Source organism: Linderina pennispora (assembly GCF_002104995.1).
Source record: "Linderina pennispora strain ATCC 12442 chromosome Unknown DL89scaffold_1, whole genome shotgun sequence".
NCBI classification, from domain to species: Eukaryota; Fungi; Kickxellomycota; class Kickxellomycetes; order Kickxellales; family Kickxellaceae; genus Linderina; species Linderina pennispora.
Genome location: NW_024468249.1, coordinates 1,098,908 through 1,126,870, shown reverse-complemented (window position 1 = coordinate 1,126,870; position 27,963 = coordinate 1,098,908). Strand labels below are relative to the sequence as shown.

The following is a 27,963-nucleotide window of genomic DNA, read 5'->3' as shown; positions in this document are numbered from 1 at the left end:
CAGAGATCTGACGTTCGGCAGATGGGTTCTGAAGAAGAGGCATGTGTCACGGATAATCGCGCGCTGCTCATCAGGTGACTGAAGAGTACTACCGGCGAAGAACCCGAGCCCATAGACCTCAATAGTTTCAACCAAGTTCCACACGGCCGAACCGAACTGGAGTTGCTGCAGGATCTCCAGCAGCCCGAGTGGGCATTGAACAGCATTCCGCATAACGATTTGAAGGCATCGCGTCTCCTCTGCCTTTCCAGCACGCAGACATTCAGGTATGTTGGAATACCAGTTGTGGTTCATCACCTGTGTTGGTGGAGTGACACTCGGGTCGTACTGAGGGGTACGTGTGATATAGACTGTCTTGTAGAGTAGCTGCTGGACAGCCCCGTAGAAGTTGCTATTGAGGGCCGCCATAGACTGCAGCCAGCGGTATCCGCTGCCGCCTGGAGTTTTGGTGAATTTCTCCTCTGCAAGCAGCGACAGAATAGGCATGAGGATGTCTGGTGGGAGACTGTTCGCACCCGCCAGCTTGCAAGCGTTCATGGTATTTAACTGGCAAATTGTTTTGTTCTGGTGTAAAATGGGTGAGGTATGCTTACTAAGATGTTGCAAAAAAAAAAGGCTGCGAAGAAAAGTGATGTGAAGAAAAAGACCCCGTCGCCTGTTGGTTGCCTATTTATCCCTGAAGTTTGAAATAGAGGATTGCTGGGTACCTCCACACAAGATACGCAGGTTTTTGTCTCATTATGAAAAGTGGGCATCGCCTATACTGCCACCCGATTTATTCCACAAGTAGTCCCAAACACGGCCAGCACGCCAGAATCCATTTCCCAACTTGCATGTTGGCGGGCGTGGTGATGCTCACAAGATATGAAAACTGGTTTAAAGGGAGGGATTGGCGAGCCATGGCTGCTGGGACAATGGGTGACACCCTGCAAGTGGGCAATGCATGACATCCCCTATGTTGCTTCTCCGCTCTCTCACTCTCGCGCTCGCTGGCCCAGGTTGCTCCGACAGGAACACACTCATTCATGAACAGTATACTTTAATTGATTTTTCTCGGCGTTCTCGGCTTTGGGAATCGCCTGTCCATTTTTGGCACAGCCTACCACCCATGTGTCTTTGCTGTTTTGGCGCTGTCTATTGCGGTGCTGCATATAGCCCGATGACAGAGCATTGTTCACATTTCGTAATGGCTTGGCCGCCTGGCAGCTTCCTAATGTTCATGGGTGACTTGTCTTAAGCAAGCGGCTCGTAAAATAACACATCTCTAGGGCTGAACATCTCGCCATCTGTAATGTTGACTAGTATAGATTCTAAACACTCAGGGGTGGTTGTCATGAACCCTGCCGCTCAACCACCAAACATAGCACACAGTTAAATAATCAGAGCTCTTTTCGTATGGTTCATCCTTGGCATATCACTCCTTTTGTCTGACAAAGCTGCAGGAATAAGGGAGTCTCTTGGCGGAAAATGAAGCAGCAACTGCTGGACAAGCCAGCATTCAGCCACAGAAGCTGTGCCCAGGATGACGAACGCTGGCCTCTCCAATGTTCACCATGGTCGACAATGCAGTATCGATCTCGGTGTGCAAAGGGGATGGGGGCTGCTAGCTATGCCACAACAGCAAAACCTGGCCAAAATATCCTGGTCGTGTTCCGACAGAGGGCAACGGGCATGTATTTGCAATTGCTAGAGACAAGTGGGCAAATTCTTCAATGGAAACATCCGACAACAGACCCCATGTGCAAACAGATGCAGACAGCGACAGGTGCTTCATCCCCGGCTTGTCCAAATTGACAGCTGGGCACATGAGGTTTGTGATGTCGGCGAATGCAGCCCGTCCACCTTCACCCATAGAATCAATGCGATTATGTGTACTAGATTCGTTGCAAGCAAATGTACAGTTGCTTCATGGAATCTGCCCACTATTATAGTCAGTGCTGAATCGTGCACCTGTATCATCGCGAGTTCCGTATCGTATGTATGCGAAGCTCACATCGACCAGCCATCACCTTTTTCTTCTCCATGTCTTTATTTTTTTGGGGAATATGACTATTAAAAACAGCTAGCTGTCAACAAGGGCTCCTGCAGCATTTGAGGAAGGGTTGGGCACCACCACAGACACATGCATGGGAGCTTATATCAAGCCATGGGCCAATGTCGCTGCAGGTGTTGTTGACAACAGGGCTGTCCTTCTTATTCTACACCAGGCCGGGCACCTTGGATTCTTGTGTTCTGGCCTCGTCGGCATTCCAAATGGCGAAATACACACCCTGTTGTGAATATCGATAAGCATGGGACGCTGGTGTGCCATTTGAAGTTTCGCTGTGCTCCGACATTGCGCAGTAGCGATGCTGGGACAACAAACTGCGACCAACCAGACCTTCCACCATACGTACCATTAACTGGTGCCAGCTTCGCTCGTTTTGCTAGCGGCTCAGATGAAAGCTGTCCACCAAGCCATTTTCGAAAACGTGTCGTCACCAGATACAAATTGTGAGTGCAAATTCCCAGAAGCCGCCATGCGTCTTCTCTCCCTTTGCTCTTTTCGGCTGTTGTTTTTGCTCTTTTTCTTCAATTTACACTATTTTTAAATGACAAAATCCAGACGGCGCAGTGGTGCTGATGCAGCGTCGAATGAACAAGGACCGCTTCCAGACCTTGACAGTGATAATGGAACCGGCGCCACGGCAGTGTACAACAGTAGCGAGCAGGCAGAAGACATTTCTGGTGACAATGACATTGAAGACGAGGAGTATGATGACGACGAAGAGTATGACGAGGACGATGAAGAGCCAGCACTGCGCTACAAGCGGCTGGGTGGCAATATACAAGCACTGTTTGAGAAGGACACCGCGAGCGCGCTGATAGCGTCAGACCGGTTCCTGGTCCTGGGCACGCACTGGGGCCACGTTGTGATTCTGGACTTTGAAGGCAACGAGATTAAGAGGTGGCGGGCGCACTCGGCCACAGTCAACAGCGTCAGCATCGACCTGGACAACGAGTACGTGGCCAGCGCGGGCGACGACGGGCGCGTGGTAATCTGTGCATTATACAGCGACGAGATTATGGCGGCGGACTACAGCCGACCAGTGAAGGCAGTGGCCCTGGACCCAATGTTCAGCCGCAGGGCCAGCCGGCGGTTCGTGTCGGGCGGCACCTCGGGCCAGCTGATTATGAATGAGAAGAAGTGGTTTGGCAAGAGCGACACAATTCTGTTTACCAGCGAGGGCCCGATCCAGACCATCCAATGGCAGGACAATTTGATTGCGTGGGCGTGCGACGAGGGAGTCCAGATATACGATACAGAGCATGGCACCAGGATCTCGCAGATTGCGCGGCCGGAAGGCAGTCCGCGCGCTGACCTGTTCCGGTGCCGGCTGCACTGGCGGGATACCCGCACGTTGATTGTGGGCTGGGCCAACTGCATTCAGATCGTCGAGATGCGCGAGCGTCTGCAGGCAGCGGGCGCCGGGGATGGTGGCGCGGGACCATCTCTGTTTGCCGAGATCTCGGTGCTGTTCCGCACCGACTTCATCGTATGCGGCTTGGCTATGTACCGCGACCAGTTCCTGGTTCTATCGTATGGCGACGAGGAGCTCGTCTATAGCACCATGGCAGAACGCGATGACCAGGTCCCGGACGAGCAGCACCAGCAGAAGTCACGCAATGCGCAGCCACCGGAGCTGCGCATGATCAACCGCAATATTGAGGAAGTGTCCAGCGACGTGCTGGCGCTGGAGGGATTCCAGCTTTTGCAGCCCAACGACTACGGATTCGCATACTGCACTGCACGTGCACACTCAACGCAGGCCACGCCCAGGCCCGACAGCGATGCAGCATCGGCCCAGCGCGAGCCATCGGTGCCCTTGGCTGAGGCCGATACATGGTTTATTCTGAGCCCGAAGCAGCTGGTGTCAGTGCATCCGCGCGGGCTCAAGGACCATGTGCAGTGGCTGACCGAGCGCGACGACTACCGCCAGGCTCTGCTTGACATCGAGGAGGCGTACCGCGGCGACGGTGCCTGGGCAATGTACCGCGACCAGATCAAGGAGGCAGAGTACCAGGGCATCGGGCAGAGCTATGCGCAGATGCTGATGGACGACGGCAATACGAAGGAGGCGGCCGAGGTGTGCGCGCGTGCGCTGCCGCATGTCAATACACCCGAGGCTGTCGATGTGTGGGAGTCGTGGGTGTTCGCGTTTGCTGAGGCCAATGCGCTACAGGCGATTGTGCCGTATATTCCGACCGAGGGCCTGAAACTGACCAGCACAGTGTATGAGATGGTGCTGGGGCTCATGATGGCCACAGATGTGCCAGAGTTCAGACGCCTGGTCTTCACCTGGCCGTCGTCCCTGTTCAACGCCTACAGCGTAGTGCTGGCGGTCGAGGACCACCTGGAAAAATCGACCAGGGGTGAGGATGTGGACCAGCTAAAGACAGTCCTGGCGTTTCTGTATGACAGACTCAATCAGCCGTCCAAATCACTGCTGTACCATCTGCAGCTGTTCGCAGAGGGTGTTCTGGAGCGCGTGCGCAACGAGAACCTGTTTGGTGCGATCCGTGACAAGGCCGAGCTGGTGATGCTCTACGACGACCATACGCTGGCGGAGCAGGAGGAGGTATCACTGAAGGACAGATGCGAGGCTGCGGGCGTGCAGCTCCTGACTGACAACACCGATGCGATTCCATCGGCCAATGTGGTCAAGCAGCTGGTCAATGCACCTCGACACCTGCACATCTACCTGCACTCGCTGCTGACCAAAGACCCGCATTTAGGCGCGCCCTTCGCGGACCTGCAGGTAGAGCTTTATGCCGAATACAACCCGGAGAAGCTGCTAAACTTTCTGCGCATCAGCACGTACTATTCGTTCGACAAGGCGCTGGAGATCTGCGAGGAGCGCAATCTGGTGCCTGAAATGGTGTTCATTCTGGGGCGCATGGGCGACAACCATCGGGCGCTGATGCTGATTATCGAGCGGCTGCAGGATGTGCCCAAGGCGATAGAGTTCGCCAAGGAGCAGAACGATCCGGAGCTGTGGAACGACCTGCTGATGTACTCGCGCGACAAGCCAGAGTTCATCCTGGGCCTGCTGGAACTCGGCGGCACCCACATCAACCCAACCAAGCTGATTCGCAACATCCCCTCGGAGCTCTCGGTGCCAGGCATCCGCAGGGCGCTGACCAACGTCCTGCACGACTACCATCTGCAGGTCGAGCTGTGCATAGACTGCAAACACGTGCTGAACGGCGATGTCGATGTGCTGTCGGATGGCCTGCGTCATATGCAGCACCAGGGCCTGGGCATCGAGAACGACCAGATGTGCCTTGTCTGCCAGCTGCCGCTCGAGGACCTGCCCAGGGGCTCGGCGGTATTGGCGTTCTGGTGCGGCCACATCTTCCACGACAAGTGCATTTTGCATCCGGACGTGGTGGCCAAGACGCAGATGCGCAGTACTGCCGAGTCATCGACGCTGTCGATGTCGAATAGCCGGCGGCAGATCGCAGTGCATGGGCGGCGGGACCAGCGCCGGATGCTGCTGCAGACAAAGCTGGACCGGTCGCTGCTGATCAAGCAGTACAGTCCAGTGTGCCCGGTGTGCGCCGAATACGACCAGAAGAAAGTCCAGCAGTCGACCACGGGCTGGTCGCAAAGCGAGCGCCGCGACCACCTGGAGGACCCGGAGGACCCGGAGGCTACGACTGACGCAGGTGACACCGGTGACCTGCTTCTGCCGCCAATGCAGATGCTCCAGATATAATAACGATTTAATAACAAAATGTCAAGAAGAGGATGCAGCTTTACAGCTTGGCCCGGAGCTGGTTGACCTTTTTCTGCTGGCGGCGCACCGAGCTCTGCACCCACCGGGACTCGGGCTCCAGGATATACGAGTCGTCGATCTCGCCAATGGTGCGTGTGCCGGACAGCATCATGGTCAGCTCGAGCTCGCTCTGCAGCAGGTCGAGCGCGTGCTTGGCGCCGGCCTCGCCGTTATATGCCAGACCCCACAGCACCGGCCGGGCGACGAACACAGCGCGGGCGCCCAGAGCCAGCGCCTTGAAGATATCGGTGCCCTTGCGGATACCGCCGTCCATATAGACCTCGATTTTGTCGCCGGCAGCCTCGACGACCTGCGGCAACGCGTCGATGCTGGCCAGAGTCCCGTCGAGCTGGCGGCCGCCGTGGTTGGACACAATGACGCCAGCGCACCCGTACTTGATGGCCAGCCTGGTGTCCTCGGCGGTCAAGATGCCCTTGACGATAATGGGCAGCTTGGTGATGGACTTTAGCCACGCAATGCCGTTCTCCCACGACAGCGACTGGTCGCCATTGGCGCCAAAGGTCGCGCCAAAGGTCTCCGAGGCGCTCTTGCTGAGGTCAGCGCCGTAGCCGTCCGGATTATTGACAATCTCGGGATCAATAAAGTTCTCCAGATGCAGATGCGCTGGCGGATTGAACTTGTTGCGCGCATCGACCAGCCGGCGGCCCAATGCCGGAGCATCCACAGTCAACACCAGGGCCTTGAAGCCTGCGCGCTCCGCCCTCCGCACAATCTGCTCCGAGACCGACCGCTCCTTGTACACATACAGCTGCATCCAGTACTGCATGTTGCTGTTGCCCTGCGCAATGACCTTCTCCAGGGAGGTCGTCGAGTATGTCGAGAGGATCATGACGCCGCCGTGCTGCGATGCCGCGCGCGAGGTCGCCAGTTCGCCGTCGGCGTGGGCCAGCTTGTGCATGGCACAGGGGGCCACGCCCAGGGGCGTCGGCACCGGCTGGCCCAGGATCGTCGTTGCTGTCGAGATGTTGGAGACATCGCGCAGCATACGCGGGTGCAGGCGGTACTTGTCAAAGGCTGTCATGTTGTCGAGCTTTGTCTGCTCGTCGTTCGCGCCCGAGTCGTAGTAGCCCCAGGCGCCCGAGGGCATGACCTTGCTGGCGATGCGCTCGAGGTCCTTGATGCAGACAGGTCCGTTTGAATACTCCATTGGAAAAGAAAAGCTGGATGGGGTGAGAAGGAGAAAGAGAAGAGGTAGGGAGCTTCCACTCGCATCCACGCGCGAGGGGGTATTTATTACCCGTAGGAAGGAGCTCCTTGCCTGGCCACGTAGCTGGGAATATCCTTTCTCCGTCATGAGGCCGGAAATCCCACTCCCGCTTTTGCTCTGTCCTGTCCCTCTGCCGGAATCCGTGTCTTGGGAGACTGCCAGATTCGCATGCACACGCCAATCCGTGCACATCATGCACCCGATACAGTCGAGTCTGAATGTGTCCGACATGCTGAGCAAAGCTCTCCCCCACCGTTTATGTCAGACGAGATGGCCATGAGCCACCAATGGTTCAGCAAAACATAGGGGGTAGGCAAGGCAGCAATGTGTTTTCGGCTATCCAGCAAGCATATATATATCCGTCTGTGTCTCACCAATTCTATAAGCCGGGGGTGAGCGGGATTGGCGGGCTCTTCCCATTGGAGACAGTATCCGCGGCAGACCAACCACCGGGTGGTGCGCAGTCTAGTGGCTATTAGCGCGGAGCGATGGCTGGAGGAACCCAAACGGATAAAAAAAAAAGCCCCCCCACGCACAACGAGCCCAGCCCTGATTGCTTGAAGTCGATGGCACGCTGCGCACAGACGCTAATACCACGATTAGATTGTAATCACCAGGCAAAAATAGCCAGATTGGTCCGGGACGCGTCATTTCCCACAAACGCACACACAAGGCTTCGTCGACGTCGTCCAGGCGGCATTGGCGCTACGGGCCTTCCTTTGTCTCTCTATCGCATACATTTCACCACATTTCATTTTTCGCTTATTCTAGAATGGTTAAAGGCAAGTAGTTCGGCATTGCAGCTGGGACCCGGGGACCACAGCCCGAATAAAGAATGAGCACTAATGTACGTTTTGTGCTTGTAGTCAAGGTCAGCTGGCAAGGCAAAAAGTACGACGTCGACGTCGACACGACACAGCCCGGGGAGATCTTCAAGATGCAGCTGTTTTCGCTGACAGGGGTGTCGCCCGAGCGGCAGAAGATCCTGGTCAAGGGCGGACAGCTCAAGGACGACACGGACATGTCGCACCTGGGGCTCAAGGATGGGCAGATCCTGCGTATGATGGGCACGGTGGGTGAGCTGCCGAAGGCGCCGGAGCAGGCAGTGAAGTTCATGGAGGACATGGGCGAGAACGAGGTGGCGCAGGCGCTGGCAATTCCGGCCGGGCTGACAAACATGGGCAATACGTGCTACATGAATGCAACACTGCAGTGCATGAAGGCGGTGCCGGAGCTGCAGAAGGCGCTGGCGGCGTACCCGGGCGGGCTTGGCCAGGCGAATGCGCAAGGCAATATGACGGCAGCGCTGAGTAAGCTGTTCAAGCTGCTGTCGGAGTCGGGCGAGGGCGTGGCGCCGATCGTGTTTCTGCAGTTCCTGCGCCAGGTGTTCCCCAAGTTCGCGGAGCGCGATCCGCAGTTCGGCGGATATAGGCAGCAGGACGCGGAGGAGTGCTATAATGAGATTCTGACGGCGCTGGGGCGCGAGCTCAAGGACAGCAATGGTAATGTGGTGGACCAGTTCATGGGCGGCATGATGGAGACCACGTGGCGGACGGAGGAGGCGCCCGAGGAGGCGGCCACGGTGAAGCAGGAGTCGTTCCGCAAGCTGGACTGCCACATCGACAAGTCGGTTAGCTACGTCCACCAGGGCATCAAGCAAGGGCTGGAGCAGACGATCGAGAAGCACTCAGAGGCGCTGGGCCGCAATGCGCACTACACGGCCACGTCGCGCATTGCGCGTCTGCCCGAATACCTGACGGTCGCATTCAACCGGTTCTTCTGGAAGGCGTCCGAGTCGGTCGACGCCAAGATCGTCAAGGCGGTCAAGTTCCCGCTCGATCTCGACGTCAGCGAGTTCTGCACGCCCGAGCTGCAGGACCGCATGCGGCCGGTCAAGCAGCGGCTGCGCGAAATCGAAGATAGGAAGGCGCAGGAGCGCAAGCTCGCTAAGCGCAATAACCAGGGCGAAGGCGCGATGGATACGCTGCCGGAGCTGCCGCCGTTTGAGCTCGACGCGCAGTTCAAGGGCGACCAGGGGTGCAACCCGAGCGGCATGTATGAGCTGGTGGGCGTGATCACGCATATTGGACGCACAGCCAACTCGGGCCACTACATGGCGTGGGTGCGCAAGGAAAAGGACCAGGGCGGACCAGATCCCTCGGGTGCCAATCTGCCAGAGACGTCGCACTGGTGGTACAAGTTCGATGACGACGTCGTGTCGATGGTCACGGATGACGACGTTCTGAAGCTGTGCGGTGGCGGCGACTGGCATACGGCGTATGTGACGCTGTACCGTGCCAAGCGGCTGGAGTAGAAGATAGGATATTCTTTTGCTGGCATCAACAGCAATCCAGCCACTATTTGCTTTTGTGTTGTTGGAGCCAACAACATTCTGGACCTGAGTCGTTATTTTTGTAACACCATGCATGACGGGGCCGACGAAGTTGCAAACATAAAATAAGCAGCTGCATGCAGCTCTGAATTCCCACAACACGGTAGAGTGCCGAGGCTCCTATGAGGATATTCCGGCGGTGGCGGGATGCACAAAGGCAAGAGCTGGTCTTGTGGAACCCCTGCCGGCGGCGGTAGTCTTTTCTATTATCTAAGTGGCATTGTGCATGAGTTTGCATCCACAGCACAGGCCATTGACAAGCGGGGCAGCCTCCGCCTTTGGTCCAAGCCAAAACCACCCGGTGGCGACTGATTGAGGGGGATGGCAACAAGGCATAAAAACGAGTGATGAAAAAAGCAACTAATACTATTTTCCCTCGCTTCCCTCTCCTCTGTCTTTCGCAAAAAAAAACATCTCGGCACGTTATTTGGACATAGTATTCCATATGGGCATATCATTTATCGTGATCCACGACAAGTCGGCGGAAACACGGCTTCTGTATTTATCCTCGGGGTGCGCGCAGCCATGGGGTTCCAGCCGGCAGCGATGCTGGGACAGAGCGCATATGTGTTTATTGCCGACGACGCCTACAAGCTGGACTACCCGGCGGTGTACAGTAACGACACTGCATCAGTGCTGGTAATGCGGCTGAACGCCAAGGCGCAAGACGGCGCCTCAGTGGCCACCCGCCTGGTGGCTTTCAACTGCGACACATGCATTCTGGCAGTGGCGGTGATGTTCCCGGAGCAGCCGGCCGAGCCGCTGCCGCACCTGGCCGTGCGCCAAATCGATGCACTGCATGAGACGCAGCGCGCAATGGCTGCGGCTGAGGCTGTCAGCCAGCAAGGAATATATGTGACGCAGGCGACGCAGCCCAAGGCGTGCTTTGTTTTGGAATGCCCCAGCGACCAGGCAATGGCGCCTGGGCTGGTGGCGACGCCGATTGGGCCCAGTATCGTGTTTGTCACTAATTCAGTAGACAGGCTGTTGCTGGTTGACGGGGATGAGCTGATTGGCACGCCGTTCTTACGGCTGGTTGCGCCCGAATCCATGGTCACTGCGTCCAAGTTCATTGATGATTTGGGCAGAACCGACGAGATCGTGTTTGCGTCGTTCTTTTTGATGCTGCAGCCGGCAAGCGGCGATGAGCTGCCCAACGACCGTCGTGTCGAGGTCGAGGTGGTGGGTGCGCAGTCGGATGATGGCGTTGTGTTTCTGTGCAGAAGGATCCGCGTCTGCGCCGAGCCCGGCATGCCTTCGGAGGTCTGTGTCGACGAGGACATAGAGGACGGGTATCTGTCGCTGGCTGAAATTATCAGCTCCGAGCCCGAGACTTCGGATTGCCCGTCGCAGTGGACCAGCCTGGCCTGAACAAAAAAAATAAAATAAAGACGCTACGATCGCACATGCTCCTATGCTCCACTATTTCTCCTTCGCTCATATTTAGCTCTATAAATTCTTCAGTTCTAATCATGGCAGCAGTCCGCGACAATGTGTTTCCTACTCGCATGAACCTGACGGTGACCAAGATGCGGCTAAAGGGCGCGCAGACCGGGCACTCGCTTCTGAAGCGCAAGTCGGAGGCCCTGACGACGCGGTTCCGTGCAATTGTGCGCAAAATCGAGGAGGCCAAGCTCAAGATGGGCAAGGTGCTGCAGACGGCGTCGTTCTCGCTGGCCGAAGTGGCCTACATAGCCGGCGACATCTCGTACCAGGTGCGCGAGAGTGCCAAGCGCGCGTCGTTCACGGTTGCGGCCAAGCAGGAGAACGTCTCGGGTGTGTTTCTGCCGGCGTTTGAGCGCGCGGGCGACGCGCAGGGCAGCGGCTTCGAGCTGACGGGGCTGGGGCGCGGCGGGCAGCAGATCCAGAAGGCACGCGCGGTGTATGTGAAGGCGGTGGAGACGCTGGTGGAGCTGGCGTCGCTGCAGACGGCGTTTGTGATTCTGGACGAGGTCATTAAGCTGACCAACCGCCGCGTCAATGCCATCGAGTATGTGATTATTCCGCGGATCGAGAACACGATTGCGTACATCAACTCGGAGCTCGACGAGCAGGACCGCGAGGAGTTCTACCGGCTCAAGATGATCCAGTCGAAGAAGAAGGCCCGGGCGGCCGATGCTACGGGCGATAGGGCCGAGCTGCAGGCGATCCAGGACGGCGAGCTGCACGGCGCTGGCCGCAATCTGCTGGCGGAGCAGGTGGACGACGACATTATCTTTTAGAACCACGGGGACCGCTCTTGTGTATTTTTCTCTCCCATCGTGCTCAAATAAATCCCTCAGCGGTGTTTCAGCCGGCGGAACAGACTCCGGACCGTGCGTCGCGAGGACGCAGTGCTGGAAATGCTGGTGCTGTCGCTGATGGGCGGCGTGCCCATCAAGGAGTCGGGCAGCCGCCGGGGCTCCGCCGACGGTGTGTGACGCATGTGCGCCAGCGGCGACCGCAGGCGCTGGCTCAGCTGCCGCGCCAGTGTTGGCGAAGCCCTTGGCAGAATCCCGGTGGTCTGGGTAGCCGGTATTTGCAGCGGCTCGCCAGTGAACGATAGCAGCCCGCTGTCGGTGCGCGGAATGCGCGGCGGCTCGTTAGCTGCGGCTGGCGAGTCGAATGCGCTATCGGGTTTGGGCGACTCGGGCGACTCCACAGCGCGCAGGGTCGGCGTCTCCACCGGCGTCCTGTTTGGCAGGCCGAGAAAGCGCGACATGCGGTGGCTGGCACGATATGCCCGGCTTTCCCTGGCAGTGTCCAGCGGTGGGTCGGCGGGCGGGCTGTTGACCCAGTGGGGCACGGCGCGGCCCTGCGACTGGTAGTAGGTTTCGAGCATGTCCTCGATCTGCGTCTTGGGCCGTAGTTCGGTGGGGCTGCCGGATGACAGCAGCGTGTAGAGTCCCGTGGTCAGCCGCTGGATGAGCGACGGCTGGCTGGCAAGCTCTGAGGTTGAGCTGAGGCGCACCGTGTCCTCGTGGATTTGCGGCTTGGCGGGAGCGGTCGGAGTGCTGGCCAGAGTGATGCCCAGGCCCCAGGACCGCCGGTCGCCTGTGTTGATTGTCGTGGGGAGTGGGGTTTCGGTCATTGTGTTATAGATACGAAGTGGAAAGAGAAAGCCGAATGCGCAGCATTCTCCCGGAGGATGAAAGCCAAGTCCTGTGCTATTTTATGTGCGAGCACGAACTAGGGCTGGTGTTTGTTTGTCGATGCTCTCCGTTTGCTGACAGACCCCTGATCTCAATTGGCTACTAGAAATACTCTGCCCGCGATGCGAGCTCGGCTGCTAGTCAGCATGGGTTGACACGTCGATAAGAGCATCACGGTGAACCGGCCATTTGAACGTGTCGGATGGTTGTTGGTGCAATAGCGATCATGGACATCTCCCATCTTGATAGCCTGCTGCTGCACGCCTCTTGCGCGGGTGCTTTGCTGACGGGGTGGTGCCAGAAGCATTGGCAGCAACGGCCGTAGAACGACGGAACCGTTCAGGAATACTGCCTGAATCACAGAGTGACTGGAAAATGAGTCTGAAGTTTAGAACTGCTGCGAGATCGCGGTTCAAGAGCCGAGACGAATAGGCTCGCCTGTATTGTGCCATGGTCTGCTTACATGACTCGCTTGTACAGCGGAGAAGGCCATGGCACTTCACAGTTGGGTTCTTCGATCTCTGGTAGGGCCGCGGGTTGGGAACATGCCGGAATGTCTGCAGCGACTTTTCGCAGCAGAACGGGCACATCGACGATGTCCGGAATTCGTCGACTAGATAGACCTCAAAGCCATGGTGCTTGAACTTGTCGCGCCATCCCTTGCCACGGATCGGCGCATGGTGTCGGGCCATCGGCGCACTCCAATTGCCCATGATCAGCACTGGGTCTGGACCGAACTTGCTCCAGAGTTTCGCGGCAAGCCTGTGGTCTGCACGGGCCTGGTTCATGAATGAATCAAGGCGCAGCTTGCGGTGAAGCGGGTACACCTTGGGACTGGTCCCGACACCCGGATGGGCCTTCCAGCGCCTCTGGTGCTGCTTGATTGACTTAGTGGGCTGCTGCTCTGGTAACCTCCGCGCTGTCATCGTGCTGGCATAAAACGGTGCTAGGACACACCGCACAGATGCACAGGCAGCAACGTAGGCACGGAATTTTGCTGGGCTAAGGGTCCGGCACCAGTGCTTGGAAAGCTCTGCCTCTGCTCTGCGGACAGCATCTTCTGGGACTTGATCCTTTGTAGCCTGACGAATCCTGTCGTAGTGGCGCAGCTTGAGCTCCTTATTGTGCTGCTGCCGTGTGTAGCGGTAGAGCATTTTTCACCCCCTTTCCCATTACTGTTATTTTCGTGCATCATGTATAGCAAATCGCCCTGACCTGGATCGATGAATACACAGCGGCCTTTCAGTTTCTGCAGCTCTGGCTGTGGGATCTGGTGGATATGGCGACAGCCCGCTGTAGCATCGCCTCCCACAGCACCACCTCCTGCAGCATCGCCTGTAGCATTGCCTCCCACAGCATTGCCTCCTGCAGCATCAGCATCTACTGCACCATCAGCCTTAGATACCTTGTCTTATAATAAAATGCATATCATTACACCATCTGTTGTCACCATTATGTAGAATTTTCTATCACCATGTGCCTTAAAAGGCTTTGATGTTAGATCTGCAACCCGGCTCCACACATCCCACACATATTGTGTGATCCCTTGGACATATTGCCCATTGTACTGTGCAGTGTGTTTTTGCGGCTGCGAATATCAATCAATTTGGCCAGAATCCGCTGTAGGCAAGTGCCATAGTGCAACACAATGTTGTTCTTGTATGCTGTCATCAGCTCGGTATCCACGTATGTTGCTACCTGATTCATTTCGCGCATGCCATGTAGCTCGATATCGCCATTATGCAATAGATAATCATAAATATGGTATCTAACTACATCACCGAAATCTGCACTCAACAGTTCTGACCTATCCATGTAAAGATAGGGGCGCTTGCCTATCAGACCTGTTTCACTTCCGCTCGCCTCTCATCATCCAGTGCCTCATATGTATTTAAAACACCATGCTGACTATATATAGCTCATATGGCACCCCCTTATGTGTCAACGTACTGCGGGCCATCGCCGCCCTCGGGCACAGTCCAGTTGATGTTCTGCGACGGGTCCTTGATATCGCAGGTCTTGCAGTGGATGCAGTTCTGCGAGTTGATCTGGAACCGCTTCTTGCCTGGATTTGCCTCATCATCCACATACTCGTAGACACCGGCCGGGCAGAACCGCTGCTCGGGGCCGTCAAACACGGGCAGATTATGCGCAATCTCCACCTGCGGGTCCTTGAGCCGCAGATGAACCGGCTGGTTCTCGGCGTGGTTGGTGCCGGTGCGCGACACGCTGGTCAGGATATCGAACGTGATCTCGTTGTCGGGCTTCGGGTAGTCGATCGGCTTGAAGTGCGCAGCCGGCTTCAGCATCGCGTGGTCCGGGTGCTTGTGCTGGAATGTGAACGGCACCCGGCCCTTCAGGAACATCGTGTCCAGGCCCGACCACATCATGCCGCCCCAGATCCCCAGCGCCGTGTCAAACGACGGCCGCACATTGCGCGCCTCATACAGCTCCTTGTAGATGCTGCTGTTCTTGAACGCCTCCTCGTAGCTCTGCAGCTCAACCGCTGCCCCGTCCTCGCCCCGGCCCTCCGTCACGATGGCCTTGTATGCCTCGTCGGCCGCCAAGATCCCGCTCTTCATCGCGTTATGCGTGCCCTTGATCTTGGGCATGTTCAGGAACCCGGCCGTGTCGCCGATCAGCGCACCGCCCGGGAAATACAGCTTCGGCAGCGACTGCAGTCCGCCCTCCACCAGCGCCCGCGCTCCGTACGAGATCACACGCCCGCCCTTCAGCAGATTCGTCACGAACGGGTGCGCCTTGAGCCGCTGGAACTCCTTGTACGGCGACAGGTACGGGTTCTGGTAGTCCAGCCCCACCACCAGGCCCACCGCCACCTTGTTGTCCTCCATATGGTACACCAGTCCGCCGCCGTACGTGCGGTAGTCCAGCGGGTACCCCATCGTGTGCGTGACCTCACCCGCGTTATGCTTGGCCGGGTCCACCTCCCACACCTCCTTGATGCCAATGCCGTATGTCTGGAACTTGCCCTCGTCGCGCAGCTTCAGCTTGCGGATCAGCCCCTTGGTCAGCGACCCGTGGCAGCCCTCGGCAAACAGCGTGACCTTGCCACGCAGCTCAATGCCTGGCGTAAATGTGTCCTTGGGCTTGAACTGCTTGTCCACGCCAGCGTCGTTGGTGACAATGCCCTGCACGCTGCCATCCTCGCCATAGATAACCTAGTGCATAAAAGATTGTCAGCTTTTGGCTCCTCCCCCGTGAGACTGTTGGTGAATCGATCTGTGGGAAAAAAAAAAAATGAAACTTGCCTCTTTCGCTGCTGTCGCTGGGAACACATCCACCCCGAGCTCCTCCGCCTGCTCGCCCAGCCACTTGACGACGTTGCTCAGGCTGACAATATAGTTGCCTGCGTTGCTCATAGTCGGCGGGTGCGGCAGCGGGAACACATGCTTCTCCGTCAGGAACCGCATGTGGTCCTCTAGCGCTGGCTGGTTCAGCGGCGCTCCCCGCTCCTTCCAGTCCGGGAACAGCTCTTCCAGCGGCCCCGTCTCGATGCACGCTCCCGACATCGTATGCGCGCCAAGCTCCCCGCCCTTCTCAATCAAAACCACATTCACCTCCTTGTCCTCCGCCGCCGCCTGCTGCTTCAGCCGGATCGCCGCCGAAAGCCCCGCCGGCCCGCCGCCCACAATCACCACGTCGTATTCCATCACCTCGCGCGGCTCCTCCACTTCGGCCATGTCAGAGGTGTTCAGCGACGGACGCGTGGTCGACAGGTGCCGCATCGCCATGGGCCGCGCCGCCCGGCTAGTGAGGATGCGCGATGCGCGCATTGTCGCTCTGGCTGCTAGCGGTGCCAGCGCCCTGACCCGGTTGAGAGTAGCTGCTGAGCGATACATTCTAAAATAAAATACTTGAATTGCACTTGTTAAACCGTTACTCGTTGTGTTAGTATCGATGTTGGGGAGGGTGAACAAGACGAGAAATGGTACTGAAGCCCACTGAAGGAGAAAAGGAGAAAAGAAAAATGCGTGCGTCTGAAGATGAGATAACAGAGTCGCTGGGTGACTGATAAACAGCGCAATTCGCTGTGCCCTTGCGTGCCTCGGTGGCATGTGCTTTCAGCGGGGCTCGCCCGGAGCCTCGCTGCTTGGCCAGCCAGGTGTGTGCGCGTGAAAGGCACATGCGTCAGGAGGGGGGCGAGCCGGAAGATTATCCTGACCGAGCAGCTCACAGCGGATCTCGCAATGTTAACTCCCCGGCACAAAAGCGGACACAAAAATACCGGCTCGGCTCTGGAGACTTGGAGCTGGACCATCTGGCAAAAAAGGGGCTGGCCCTGCCCACAACATCTGACACGGCAGCAGGCTTCAAGTTCTACGGCTCTGATGCGCAAAAAGTGCTCAAAGTGCCAAACACTGATCCCCTGCCTCGCCCTCCTGCAAAACGCCCTGTACAGAAATGAGCAGCCACGTACCGCTTCCGCCAGACCGCCACAGCAAAACAAAGCTATTTGTGACTGTCTCTGCCCTTGCATCAAAGAAACGCGAGCATCTCAAGTGCATCGAAACACACCCGTTCAACTACCAGTGCACAGCGATCCTACCTAGTGCCCACAGCGCACAGCAGCTCCTTGAATCCCGCCCCTTCGGCCACTACTACACTGGCACAATGACTCTGTCCCAGCTCATTGACCCACAGTTCATTTCCCGGTACATCAAATCCACGGGCAGCCTGGTGGCACTGAGCCAGAGTAATGCAATCGACTCTGGCGACCTCTTCGCCATCGACGGCCATGGCCGCCTGATCCTGAGTCTGGGCAAGGACTCGTACGAGTCAGCGGGCTTGGTTGGACAGACCGCAAAGTTTCCGCTTGAGCGCGGCGTGCGGCACATTGTCACGGTCGATCTGACGCTGGACAGCATGGCACCTGGCCGCAAAATGTACGAGCGCGTGAAATGGAGCTTCGACACAGTACTGAACCAGCCAGTCGAGTTCCAGCTGGGATTCTTTGCAGCCGAAACCGGCCAGTCACTAGACATTGACTTGCCGGGTCTGACCAAACACCTGCCAGCGGTCAGCATTGGCGAGCGCGCTGGGATCTTGGTGCCAGAGACCAGCAGCCTGTTGGAAACATCCCAGAAGCCGTCCGAGGACTGGGTCGAGGGTGCGCAGGAGCTTTTTGAGTGGATCGGCCAGGTGGCCTTTGAGTCCGAGCGTCTGACGGATGACAGGGTCGATCCGTTCATCAACGCCTATAGCGTCTCGCAGCCCTGCACCAAAGCCGATGCATCGGTTCTGACCGTCTCAGGGTTGCTGGCGCCCGCCGCCATTGCCAAGTTCGCCCAGCACCTTGCCGACCAGGCAAGTGACTTTTTCCTGTGCGTCTGGGGCCACGAGGACGCGCCAATTTCGTGGAATACCAGCGAGCACGGCTACCTGGTTAGCGGCGAGAACATGTTCGCCCAGGCCTACCGCCTCTCCGACCAGCACTGCATAACCTTCCAGGCATGCGGGGCATGGGACTCGTTCTCATAAGTAAAAAACATGTATTTGCCATTACACAGAATAAACCGCTTACGCACTCTTCTTTGACTCCCTTGCAACCTTGAGCATCCGGTACCGCCGGATCGCCTGCTCGCGCTCCGCCTCCATGATGCGCTTCTCGGCGGCCGATCCGCCCTCCATCTTCGCCTTGCGCTTCGCCTGCATGCGCTCCAGCGGCGACAGCCTGGCAGTCCTCCGGATCATCTTCTTGACCGCCAGCTCCTCGCGCAGCTTCTTCTGCTGCGCCTCCTCCCTTGACGCTGGCAGCGGCACCATCCTTTTGAACGTCTCCTTTGGCAAGGCCTTGAAAATCGGCGGCGCCTGCGCCTGCTCGCCAAACTTTGGCTGCACGGCCATTTGCTCCTCGTCGGAATCCGCTGCCCCGTGCTTCTTCAGCCGCTTGCGCTCCCGCCGCACCATGTCGTTCTTGCGCTTGCGCTCGGACCGTCCCGACACCACGATCTCCTCGCCCTCGTCCAATGCCGGGTTGTCGTGCTTTTTGGCCTTCACCGATGCCGACGTGCCCACTAGCTGCAGGTTGTTGGCCATCTTTTGCCGCACACGGCGGTTGAACTCGGCAATTGTCTCGCCGGCCTGCAGCTTCAGGTCCTCGGTGATCTCCTTGGGCCCCTGGGGCGCCTTTGCCTTCTCCTTCTCGGTCTTCTCCTCGGCCTGCTTCTTTTGCTGCTGCTTGCGCTGGTCGTTCTTCTGCTTCATCTCCATGAACTGCATGATGTGCTGGAACGCCTTGGGCGCATCCGACGTGTTTCTGTTCTTGCGCTTCGACGACTTGCCTCCGCCGCTCACCACCTGTGTCGGATCCAGGTTGCGCTGCACCTTGTCGTCATTCTCGTTGTACGTGTCCACACGGTACGACTTTGATGTCTTTGGCTTCTTGAAACCCATGGCTGGAAGTATTGGAAATGTGGTATGTGTGAAGGAGAAGCGGCCTTGGCCTGTGTTTTTTTGGGCCAGCGAAAAAATGCAGTCGAGCCGCTAATCACCCAATCTACGATTACGGACTGGCTATTAATCAATCAGCCGGATATGCTGCCATCACATCCGGCGGCACATGTATGCAGGAGCAGCCAGCCCTATAGGTTAGATGAGTGGAATTGTAGAAAGAACAGAACAAAAGGAAGATCTTATAGGCCAAGGAGAAGCTACTAAAAGGCGGGTGGAGCAGAAGCACAGGAAGCAGAGAAAGAACCCCCAAAAAGCACGCTGGGATCTCTTCAAGACGAAGAAAGCGCCGGGCGCGAAAGAAAGCAAAGAGACGCTATAAACAAGTTCTCCACGCAGGACTGACAAAAAGAACAGAAAGAGATGAGCAAAGAGAAGGGCGGCGGCGGCGGCGACGGCAGCGGTGAGAAAGTTAGAAAAGAGAGAAAGGGTAGAGTTGCGTAATATGAGGAAATGCGTGTGTGGCTTTCATATAAGAGGTTCTCAATTCATATTTTCTTCGAGGGGGAGGGCTGAGCTTCTTGTTTTACTGGAGCGCAAGGGGGAGCGGGTTGGGCATGGGCTTGGGGACAAAGTTGTGCAGATCGATGCCGCTGGCCTCGATGTCGGCGACCCGGTGGGCCGGTACCAGCTGTGGGATCAGGCCCGGGTCCACCGACAGCTCGTCCGCCGTAAAGTCAAACAGCTCTGGCAGCGGCTGGCCGTTGTGCAGCCTGGTGTTCGGGTCGCGCAGCTCGTCAAAGAACGGGTGGGTCATGGCCTGGATCGAGCTCAGGCGCTTTGTCGGCGTGTAGTCGAGCAGCTTTGTGATCAGATCGATCGCCTCGGGCGACGCGCGGTTGCGGAAGATGCGCGAGAACGGATGCGGCTTGATCTGCGGGAAGCGGTGGTCCATGTAGTTCGGGTTCATTGTGCGGATCTGCTCCTTGGTCGGCGTGCCCAGCACCTTGATGATCTCCACCAGCTGGTCAATGCCCGACTCGCCCGGGAACAGCGGCTGGCCGAGCATCAGCTCTGCCATCACACACCCTGCAGACCAGATGTCGATCCGCCCTGTGTAATTTGTCGCGCCAAAGATGAGCTCGGGCGCGCGGTAGTAGCGCGAGCAAATGTACGACACGTTCGGCTCGCCGGCAATCAGCGTCTTTGCGCTGCCGAAATCGCACAGCTTCAGCACGCCCGTCGTCGAGTTGACAAGCAGGTTCTGCGGTTTGATGTCGCGGTGGCAGATGCCCAGGGAGTGGATGTAGTTGAGCGACCGGAACAGCTGGTACATGAACAGCTTCACGTACAGCATCGGCACAAACTGCTTCGCCTTGGCGTATTGCCGCGTCACGCGGTAGATTGTTTCGGGCACGTACTCGAGCACAAGATTCAGATAGATGTCGTCCTTGTCGCCCTGCGAGTAGAAAAAGTACCTCAGCCCAACGACGTTGCGGTGGAAGACGCTCCTCATGACAGCGAGCTCGCGGTTCTATGGAGATCAGGTGCAGGATTAGTAATCGCGTGGGTTTTTGCAATTAGTGGTCATCTGCCCAGTCACTGAAGGGCGAATACAAAGCCAGCACGCACACAAGGCCGACAGCAGCGACGCCGGTGACAGCAGAGCGGTTGTTGTGCGCTTTTTTGGGGAAGACGAGGAGCAGGACGACGAATGCCAAAGGAGAGAACCCCCCAAACACAAGGATTGACACCGAGACCGTCTTCGTGGCAGTTATTATAACGGGCGCAGCCGCTTTGAAACTCAGAGCATGTCTGGACGCGTCAGACGTCATCTAATGAAATACTTGCCTTGAAGCGCTTGTCCTGCAGGACCTTCTTAATGGCGACCTGCTCGCCACTGGGGACCAGCTCGGCCTGGAAAACAACGCCAAAGGAGCCGTTGCCGACAACTTTGCAATTCGTGTACACGATCTCGGTTTCCTCGCCGGTCCTGGCGTCGTGGGCCATGCCTCTGTTGACTTTACGGGGGTCCAAATCGCCTACAAATTGAGGAGTGGTGGGCGGTTCAGCTGTGCGCGATTACAAACCAGCACAGGGGAGATTTGAATCCTAGCAATAAAAAACACGTACCGAGCATCTTCAATCCGTTCATAGTGGGGTAACGAGCAATTACGAGAAAGTACGAGTGCGAAAAAGAAAGCTGTTCTTGAGGAAAAGATAAAAGTGTGTGGAGCGCGCAAAAAGAGTAGAAAACGAGTAGGAGAAACGAGGTGTGGGTTATAAAGTAGAGCGAATAATAATATAGAGCCTAAGGTCAGACAGGAGAGAAAGAGGGTGTTAGCTGCAAAAAATGCGTTGAATAAGCACAAGGACAGGAAATCGATGGGGAGGCACAAACCAGGGCCCGATGGTGAGCTGGCCGCGCTGATGAGATACCAGCGCATGGTACCCACAGCATAGACTGCAACAGGCAGTCGCCGTCCACTCCTCGGGCACCGTCTCAGTCCCGCTCAGCCTAGAACCTGCTCCTCTCCCCAAGCAGCCCACGGCTGAGGCGACGAGAACCCTCCCCGCAGCGGAGTCGCAGGCAAACAAAAAGCAGTTTTTGCAGGACCCGCGCGTCTCCTGCTACGCGTCGATTTGCCCAGCGGGGCTGCACTCCCCTACTCCCAGCTTGGAGGTGCACGGAAAAGGCTTGGGCTGACCCCTGCTCGCCCTCGGCAAAGCGCGCATCACGTGTCCACAGAGCCGACGGCATCCATTGCAGGCACGCCTGCCCGAGGAGGCTGCTCGCTGCGGGCGCGGTAGCAATGGCTCGGGGGCGAAATGAACTGCGGGCGCTTTGTCGAGAGCAGGCGGGCAGGCGTATCCTCGATGCCGACGTAAGCACTCTCTGGCAAGCAGCAAGGCGAGAGAAAAATACAAACCTTTGTGTGTTACTGCGTCAGCAGGCTGCAAGAGCTAACTCGAGTTGTGTGGAATAATGGAAATGGTGGAGGAGAGGAAGGAGAGAAGCCTTGTGGGCCTGCCGGCAAAAAGGGCCAGACGGACTGCACTTTATATGTGCGCGACCACACCTGCCTGTCTGTCTGCCTGTCGCCGCTCTACATGACCTCTCGCCCGCCAAAACACACAAGCTGCCGATTTCCCCAACAGAAAGACGGGTCACGGGGACAGCACTCAACAAAATAAAACCACGCAAGCTCCGTCTGCGGGCCACCCATCATTCGGGCTTGGGCCAGCAAGCGGATGGGGGATCCACAATCATTCAAGGAACTGCTCAATCGCCATAGCTGGGCGCCCCCTGCCGTGGGCCAGCAGAGCCTGCCAGCACTGTATATCCCCCTGCCTTTCTTCCGGTCTGCCTTGCATCTCCCGCCTGCACTGCCCGCCTCTCACTCTGGGCGGAATTAATATTTGCACATATCCGAGCAGGAAATTCATATACGAAAAAGGATGGCACGCGACGGCAGTCCGCCACCACGCCCCCGCTGCGCACTGCCCGCCTGGCTAACCAGCCCGCGGCTGTTCGCCGCACTGCTGGCATTCCGCCTGCTCAACGTCAGCCTGGTGCAAACGTACATCCACCCGGACGAAACGTGGCAATCACTTGAGGTCGCCCATCGCAGCGTGTTCGGCTACGGCTTCGTCACATGGGAATGGCACTACACTCTGCGTGGGTATGCGCACCCGATGATGTTTGCCGTCGTGTACAAGATACTGGAGCTCCTGCATCTCGACGGTACAAGGCTCATTGTAAGTGCGACAATCGGCGAGGAGAGTGCTCGAGGGCATATGACGTCTTGTCTGCTGAGATATCCTCCCCACAGTGACCTCTGGCCTATTAGAACGCCATCACCGGAGGTTATGCGGTGAGCGCCTGCCTCAGCTATAAAGGAGAGATCATTCCGCTGGCAGCGCAAGTCGCTTTTTCTCCCCCAAAAAGCGCATGACGTCTGCTCGACATTTGCATGCCATTCTCCAGATGGCCTTGAGATCAATGGAGATCCCTCCTCTGGCCCCTTTCTGCCTTAATTGCATGTCATGCGGGCCCAGCGGGACAGCCAACGACCCCAAGCACATATGCAGTGCATTGCATTGCATGTGCATAGCGGACACGGCCTTTTCGTTAAAGCAATCCACGATGTCTACGCTCTCCATATGTAGCTCACGGCGCCGTATATCCTGGTCGCGATTATTGCAGCCGCAGCTGATTTCTCGACATATCATTTTGCCAAGCGCCTGGGCGGCTCCCGGGTGGGCACATGGGCGGTAAGTACCCATTACGTGACCAGTGCAAATAAAGCACATGCATGTTGATTCCCCATTTGACACATACTTATTTTTGGACCACTATACATGCTGAAACTGCGTAGCTCGCGTGCTCGGTCATTTCGTGGACGATGGGCAGCGGAGTTGTGCGGCCCTTGGCCAATTCAGCCGAAACGGCATTGACTGCAGCAGCCTTTGTATACTGGCCATGGCACGCCGCCTCACGTAGCCCTCGCGTGACTCATGCACCGTCCCTGCGGCTTGCCTTGGCATTTGCCGCGCTCAGCTGCATTGTGCGGCCGACCAGCGGAGCCCTGTGGCTATGTGCTGGCGTCGTTTTGCTAGTTCGCCAACCGCGCCAAAACCGCATTAGACGCACACTGCACATAGTACAAACTAGCGCTATCATCGGTGTCGTAGCAATAATCGCGATGGTGGGAATTGACCGGATGGGATACGGCAAATGGGTGTTCCCACCGTACAGTTTCTACAGATTCAACGTGCAAGAAGACCTGGCGACCTGGTTTGGCAACTCCTCGCCGTTCTACCATCTGGTGGTCAGCTTCCCAACAATGTTCACGTCGATGCTGCCGCTCATCATTCATGGCGTGTGGGTTGCACACCAAACGCAGACCGCTTCGATGGAGCCCGCTTTGGTTGCGATCATGGCATCATTCGCATTTTCGCTGGTTGGGCATATGGAGTATCGGTTCCTTTACCCGCTCCTGCCCATCGGATTCATGTACGCCGCCGTATCCTTGCAGACGCTTTCCGGAATCGCCCCATCGCCAAAGACTAGTAGACTGCCGAGGCTGACAGTAAACCAACTGGTTGTGTTCTTGGTAGCGACGAATCTACCAGCAATGCTGTACTTGAATTTAGTGCACCAGCGTGGCGTAGTCGATGTCATGGCGTATTTGCGAAATGCCGATGCTGCCAGCATTGGCTTCATTATGCCATGCCACTCGACGCCATTTTACAGCCACTTGCACAAAAATACCCCTATGTGGTTCCTCTCGTGCGAGCCGCCGCTTAAGCGCGCCCACTTGGGCTCGCACTACTGTGAGGCTGACGACTTTGAACAGGATCCAGCGCAGTTCCTGCAGCGAGTCTTGGTGGATCCTGAGGATTTGAAGACGGAATCGCTCCATCTCGGCAATTTGCACCCGGCTCCAGGTAGCGCACGCCCAAAACCCAGCCATCTTGTGTTCTATGACGTCATGCTGCCGCGGATTCACACGTACTTGACAGAATCTGGCTACAGCGAATGCGCACGGTTCTTCAACACGCATTTCAGCGGGGACTCGCGACGTGCTGGCGACGTTCTCGTATATTGCATATAATAAGCTATTCAATTGTGATTTCCGGAAGTGGCAGATACCATTGCATCAAATTCACACTCGATTTTACCATATTCAACGCACACTAAATGTATTGCTTATTAACACGGGTACTTGCATGCACTAGGCTGAACAGGATATATGCTAAAATATGCTCCGGCAAGTGTTTCATTGATAATAAGGTATATCCTCTGTGAGTTCAAGTAAATAGCCGCTGCTGTTAATATTATTTGCCATGGCTAAACACGCACTTTGAAACAATATTGTGCCTTGAGAGAAAACCAATCCTTTTTGCGGGATATATGCCCAGCACAACACAATACCAGCTGTCAGTAGCTCCCAAGTCAGCACTAGTTTTGAACGGCCATGGATGTATTTTCTTGAACATTTGCCTTTATCTGACGAACTGTGAGCTGAGCAACTACTTAGTACACCCCGGAGACTACACAATATAACCTTCATTCTATTGTTGTTATCGCAGAATATTTAAGCAAAGAAAAAGCTTACTGACAGACATGAATAATACACATTTACAGAATTGACAACCCTCGGCTGCTGCTAAGCTACCAGACTGGTAAACTAGTATAAAATATTAACCTGTGGTAAGCTTGGATCGGTGTGATTTCGGTATTTTACTTGTAGCTTTCCAAGAGTACAGTCTAGTGAGTCAATGTGAGAACAGCGTGCCTTGCCTATACGGCTATCATCGTATTTGGTACCTCCAGCTGTACCCATGTCGCTAAATAATATGATATCATGAGGACAATAGCGAGCTAGAACAATATTATTGAGACCGACGAGGCTGGATAACGGTGAAAAGATATGTTCATTAGCATACGAGCATGTGGTGATATGTGGGACGGTCCGATGGTCGATTGAGCTCGGTCGATTGTGAGGCTCACTTAGGACCACGAATTAGCTCTAACCAGTTATCTCTATTCATATCTTTACCAGATGGGCCTATCTCTGGCTTCGTTGTTGAATGGTACCATTCTACGTTTTCGTTGCCGTGTAGTTTCATCAGGTTTGTATGAGAAGTGAGCATAGCCAAAGTATATTATATAGAAGAGTTGGAAGTACTGTTAACGGGGCGAAAAAGATAGTGGAAAGAACTGGTGCTGAACTGCACCAATTTCGCTGAGGTTTGCTTGTTTTTATATTGCCACAACCTCAGAAGACACAACTCCTAAGACTCCGCACTCTAATGCCAACACTTTCTTCTGTTCTATTGTCTCTCAGCCAGACCTGTTGATTTCTAGGCGTAAGCAGTCCGCATAGTATTGTCTATACATGCAGTACTGATAAGACCTTGTCAGTTTCACCTGAAGACGGAGTCATCATGACCGACTTTTTCTCTACAGACACCAAAGGTGACCCGGTGGCGGCGGCCAGGCTTTCCTATTCATCGGATTGCGACTGCAGCAGAGGCGAAGGGAGCATTGTGAATTATCATCTTGGTCAAGTTCGGGACATTCACCATTGTTCATTCCAGCCTGCATGCATACAATCCAACTGTCACTGCCATTAGGGCATGTCGGGACACACAGCACTTACTAAGATCAACAAATATGTGAGCTGCCTTGGCCGTAGCACGTCATTTGGTGTGCTGCTACAACGTTGAGGGTTGGAACTTCTCTGACATGTCTCCACAGCGCCTGAGGTTGAAGTTCCAGAAAGGTGTTGCTAATGGACTCCACATCGTCAAGTTTCAGCTCAGCATGGATCCTATCAATGACAAGGGCTTGGTCAGGGAAGAGAGTCTGTTCAACATCCCTGCGGTCCGTTGAATAGCAATGAATACGCAGAATTTCCAGCAAGGGCAGCTGAAAGATCAGTTTGGCCAAGCCCAGCTTATCAGCGATGCTAGCCATCATGATGAGTTTGCGTAGCTGTTTCCAGTTGATGCGCTCGGGTAGTGCTCAGTAGATGCCTCCAACAGATACCTCCTGGAGGATTGACGATTGTTCAAAGAGGTACACGGGTTGGCTCACAGAATATCTTGGTGTGTGGAGTCCCGGTTGGATGTACGATTGTCAACGATGCTGCCGTGCTGATAATGCCCATGCCTCCCGCAATAAAATGGCCCGGGTCCTCGGATATATGCAGCCCATTGATTGGATTGCTTTCAAGTGCTGGGTAGAGCCAGCTGTAGGTGCCAGCTGAACCACAAACTTTCAACATCCCCAGAGACCCAAAACGAATGGAGCAAACTGCACCAGGAAACGGCACTCGCTCCATACCAGTAGGTATGAAGTCGAGAGACAACTCTTCCAAGCTAGACAGATCAACCACACCACTTGCATGTCGAAAAAGCCAGAACGGAGCCATCCCAAAGATGCGAAAAATCCGAACAACGACTAGCTTCTTTGTGGGAATCACCGGGAAAGCTCTGAGCGATGTGATGTATATTGCGTCCAAAACCAACTTTGTCAGGTTTGCTGAAAAGCTGGTTGCTCCGTCGGGGAAAGGCACAGCTGACTGGACATACATAAGCTGGTGTAGGTACTTCTGCGTTAGGACCTCATACAGCGGTGAGGTGTCGGGTAGGATTGTGGCGACATTATCACCATGAGAGTTTTCAACCTTGGACAGCCTATAGCTCAAGTCATTGGCATCAGGAAACAGCTCCAAAATTAACGCCGCTGTACAGTCAGCTTCGAAATACCGTGGACCTATACCCAGCTTCATTCCAGCGGTAAAACCCCATTTCCAAGAGGTCGGATGCGCTCGACGGCTCTCAGCGGTTGGCCAAGTGTGGTTGCCAGATGCGCTAACATGGTATCTGCATATCCACATGACATATCCTATTTTCATGTGGCTTTTCAGAGTAGCAGGGTAGGAATGTAGATGTGTGGACGCTAGTTGCAGTGCCCAGCAATGTAGACACATGTGTCCCCAGTTGATAATCATAGAAAGGAGATCCGAACAGGTTTTCCAGCGCATACGTCAGATGTGCTTTGAGCATGTGGCATGGGTGCAGGAGCTTGCACTGGTGGCAGAAATATGCTCACTTTTGTTCACAGACATTTCAGAAACATAGACTGTTGTCCGTGGGCTGTTTTTGGTGAATTTTATGGTTCGTTTGAACCTAAACACAACCGTACTCCCAGACTCTCTTGCACTGCTCTGATGATGATGAAGTTCGCTGTTTCCCTGGGCAGCTTTGCAGAAAATTGACAACCCTTTGGGCGCATGACATTGACAAATGCACAAAGTGCATACATTCGCTTTTTATGCTTTGACAACCTCCGCAAAGAGTTGCCACATCCAAACCGCCGAGTAATCACCTCTAATCTCGAGACATCCATCATTCAACATGATCAGGTATTGACAAGGAAAGAGAACCCGGATAGTTCTTTGCTAGCGG

The 27,963-nt window shown here is 55.8% G+C and overlaps 12 protein-coding genes across 12 annotated transcripts; 6 read left to right on the top strand and 6 right to left on the bottom strand.

Annotated features, from left to right (window-relative positions):
* Positions 1–2,780: 2,780 nt before the first annotated feature.
* On the top strand, positions 2,781–5,414 carry DL89DRAFT_208878 (ARM repeat-containing protein; the record flags this gene model as incomplete). Its single annotated transcript, XM_040884147.1, has 2 exons — positions 2,781–3,792; positions 3,838–5,414. Coding segments are annotated over 2 exons (2,589 nt in total), but the record flags the coding sequence as incomplete, so codon positions are not given.
* A 385-nt stretch (positions 5,415–5,799) lies between these two features.
* On the bottom strand, positions 5,800–6,987 carry DL89DRAFT_289702 (hydroxyacid oxidase 1; the record flags this gene model as incomplete). The annotated part of the gene is made up of 1 exon (XM_040889987.1): positions 5,800–6,987. One exon carries the CDS (start codon positions 6,985–6,987, stop codon positions 5,800–5,802), a length of 1,188 nt encoding a protein of 395 aa, XP_040747255.1.
* Positions 6,988–7,549: 562 nt separating this feature from the next.
* DL89DRAFT_8569 (cysteine proteinase) lies at positions 7,550–9,474 on the top strand. The gene is made up of 2 exons (XM_040892164.1): positions 7,550–7,829; positions 7,914–9,474. Exons 1-2 carry the CDS (start codon positions 7,820–7,822, stop codon positions 9,359–9,361), a joined length of 1,458 nt encoding a protein of 485 aa, XP_040747254.1. The 5' UTR covers positions 7,550–7,819; the 3' UTR covers positions 9,362–9,474.
* Positions 9,475–9,964: 490 nt separating this feature from the next.
* On the top strand, positions 9,965–10,810 carry DL89DRAFT_289700 (uncharacterized protein; the record flags this gene model as incomplete). Its single annotated transcript, XM_040889986.1, has 1 exon — positions 9,965–10,810. The coding sequence occupies one exon, from the start codon at positions 9,965–9,967 to the stop codon at positions 10,808–10,810; it is 846 nt and encodes a 281-aa protein (XP_040747253.1).
* Positions 10,811–10,911: 101 nt separating this feature from the next.
* On the top strand, positions 10,912–11,661 carry DL89DRAFT_253938 (H(+)-transporting V1 sector ATPase subunit D; the record flags this gene model as incomplete). Its single annotated transcript, XM_040885225.1, has 1 exon — positions 10,912–11,661. One exon carries the CDS (start codon positions 10,912–10,914, stop codon positions 11,659–11,661), a length of 750 nt encoding a protein of 249 aa, XP_040747252.1.
* On the bottom strand, positions 11,595–12,652 carry DL89DRAFT_8563 (uncharacterized protein). Its single transcript, XM_040892163.1, has one exon. It carries the CDS (start codon positions 12,507–12,509, stop codon positions 11,718–11,720), a length of 792 nt encoding a protein of 263 aa, XP_040747251.1. The 5' UTR covers positions 12,510–12,652; the 3' UTR covers positions 11,595–11,717.
* A 1,852-nt stretch (positions 12,653–14,504) lies between these two features.
* Positions 14,505–16,585, bottom strand: DL89DRAFT_319685 (uncharacterized protein; the record flags this gene model as incomplete). Its single annotated transcript, XM_040891146.1, has 2 exons — positions 15,840–16,585; positions 14,505–15,749 (listed from the first exon to the last, which is right to left on the bottom strand). The coding sequence occupies exons 1-2, from the start codon at positions 16,428–16,430 to the stop codon at positions 14,505–14,507; spliced, it is 1,836 nt and encodes a 611-aa protein (XP_040747250.1). The 5' UTR covers positions 16,431–16,585.
* Positions 16,586–16,955: 370 nt separating this feature from the next.
* On the top strand, positions 16,956–18,069 carry DL89DRAFT_242851 (uncharacterized protein; the record flags this gene model as incomplete). Its single annotated transcript, XM_040885019.1, has 1 exon — positions 16,956–18,069. The coding sequence occupies exon 1, from the start codon at positions 16,993–16,995 to the stop codon at positions 18,067–18,069; it is 1,077 nt and encodes a 358-aa protein (XP_040747249.1). The 5' UTR covers positions 16,956–16,992.
* Positions 18,070–18,088: 19 nt separating this feature from the next.
* DL89DRAFT_8493 (uncharacterized protein) lies at positions 18,089–19,254 on the bottom strand. Its single transcript, XM_040892157.1, has one exon. It carries the CDS (start codon positions 18,982–18,984, stop codon positions 18,109–18,111), a length of 876 nt encoding a protein of 291 aa, XP_040747248.1. The 5' UTR covers positions 18,985–19,254; the 3' UTR covers positions 18,089–18,108.
* Positions 19,255–19,567: 313 nt separating this feature from the next.
* On the bottom strand, positions 19,568–21,136 carry DL89DRAFT_273645 (Pkinase-domain-containing protein; the record flags this gene model as incomplete). The annotated part of the gene is made up of 3 exons (XM_040889089.1): positions 19,568–20,515; positions 20,833–21,023; positions 21,115–21,136. 3 exons carry the CDS (start codon positions 21,134–21,136, stop codon positions 19,568–19,570), a joined length of 1,161 nt encoding a protein of 386 aa, XP_040747247.1.
* A 1,193-nt stretch (positions 21,137–22,329) lies between these two features.
* On the top strand, positions 22,330–24,676 carry DL89DRAFT_264024 (uncharacterized protein). The gene is made up of 3 exons (XM_040886072.1): positions 22,330–22,740; positions 23,152–23,256; positions 23,361–24,676. Exons 1-3 carry the CDS (start codon positions 22,441–22,443, stop codon positions 24,597–24,599), a joined length of 1,644 nt encoding a protein of 547 aa, XP_040747246.1. The 5' UTR covers positions 22,330–22,440; the 3' UTR covers positions 24,600–24,676.
* Positions 24,677–26,561: 1,885 nt separating this feature from the next.
* Positions 26,562–27,485, bottom strand: DL89DRAFT_253932 (uncharacterized protein; the record flags this gene model as incomplete). The annotated part of the gene is made up of 1 exon (XM_040885224.1): positions 26,562–27,485. The coding sequence occupies one exon, from the start codon at positions 27,483–27,485 to the stop codon at positions 26,562–26,564; it is 924 nt and encodes a 307-aa protein (XP_040747245.1).
* Positions 27,486–27,963: the final 478 nt, after the last annotated feature.

Excerpts from the sequence above, each read along its gene's own strand:
- DL89DRAFT_8563 (XM_040892163.1), bottom strand. The coding sequence starts at position 12,509 with ATGACCGAAACCCCACTCCCCACGACAATCAACACAGGCGACCGGCGG.
- DL89DRAFT_8493 (XM_040892157.1), bottom strand. The coding sequence starts at position 18,984 with ATGGGTTTCAAGAAGCCAAAGACATCAAAGTCGTACCGTGTGGACACG.
- DL89DRAFT_264024 (XM_040886072.1), top strand. The coding sequence starts at position 22,441 with ATGGCACGCGACGGCAGTCCGCCACCACGCCCCCGCTGCGCACTGCCC. Across the intron at positions 22,741-23,151 it reads TCGACGGTACAAGGCTCATT|CTCACGGCGCCGTATATCCT; the intron begins GTAAGTGCGACA and ends CTCCATATGTAG. Across the intron at positions 23,257-23,360 it reads CCCGGGTGGGCACATGGGCG|CTCGCGTGCTCGGTCATTTC; the intron begins GTAAGTACCCAT and ends GAAACTGCGTAG.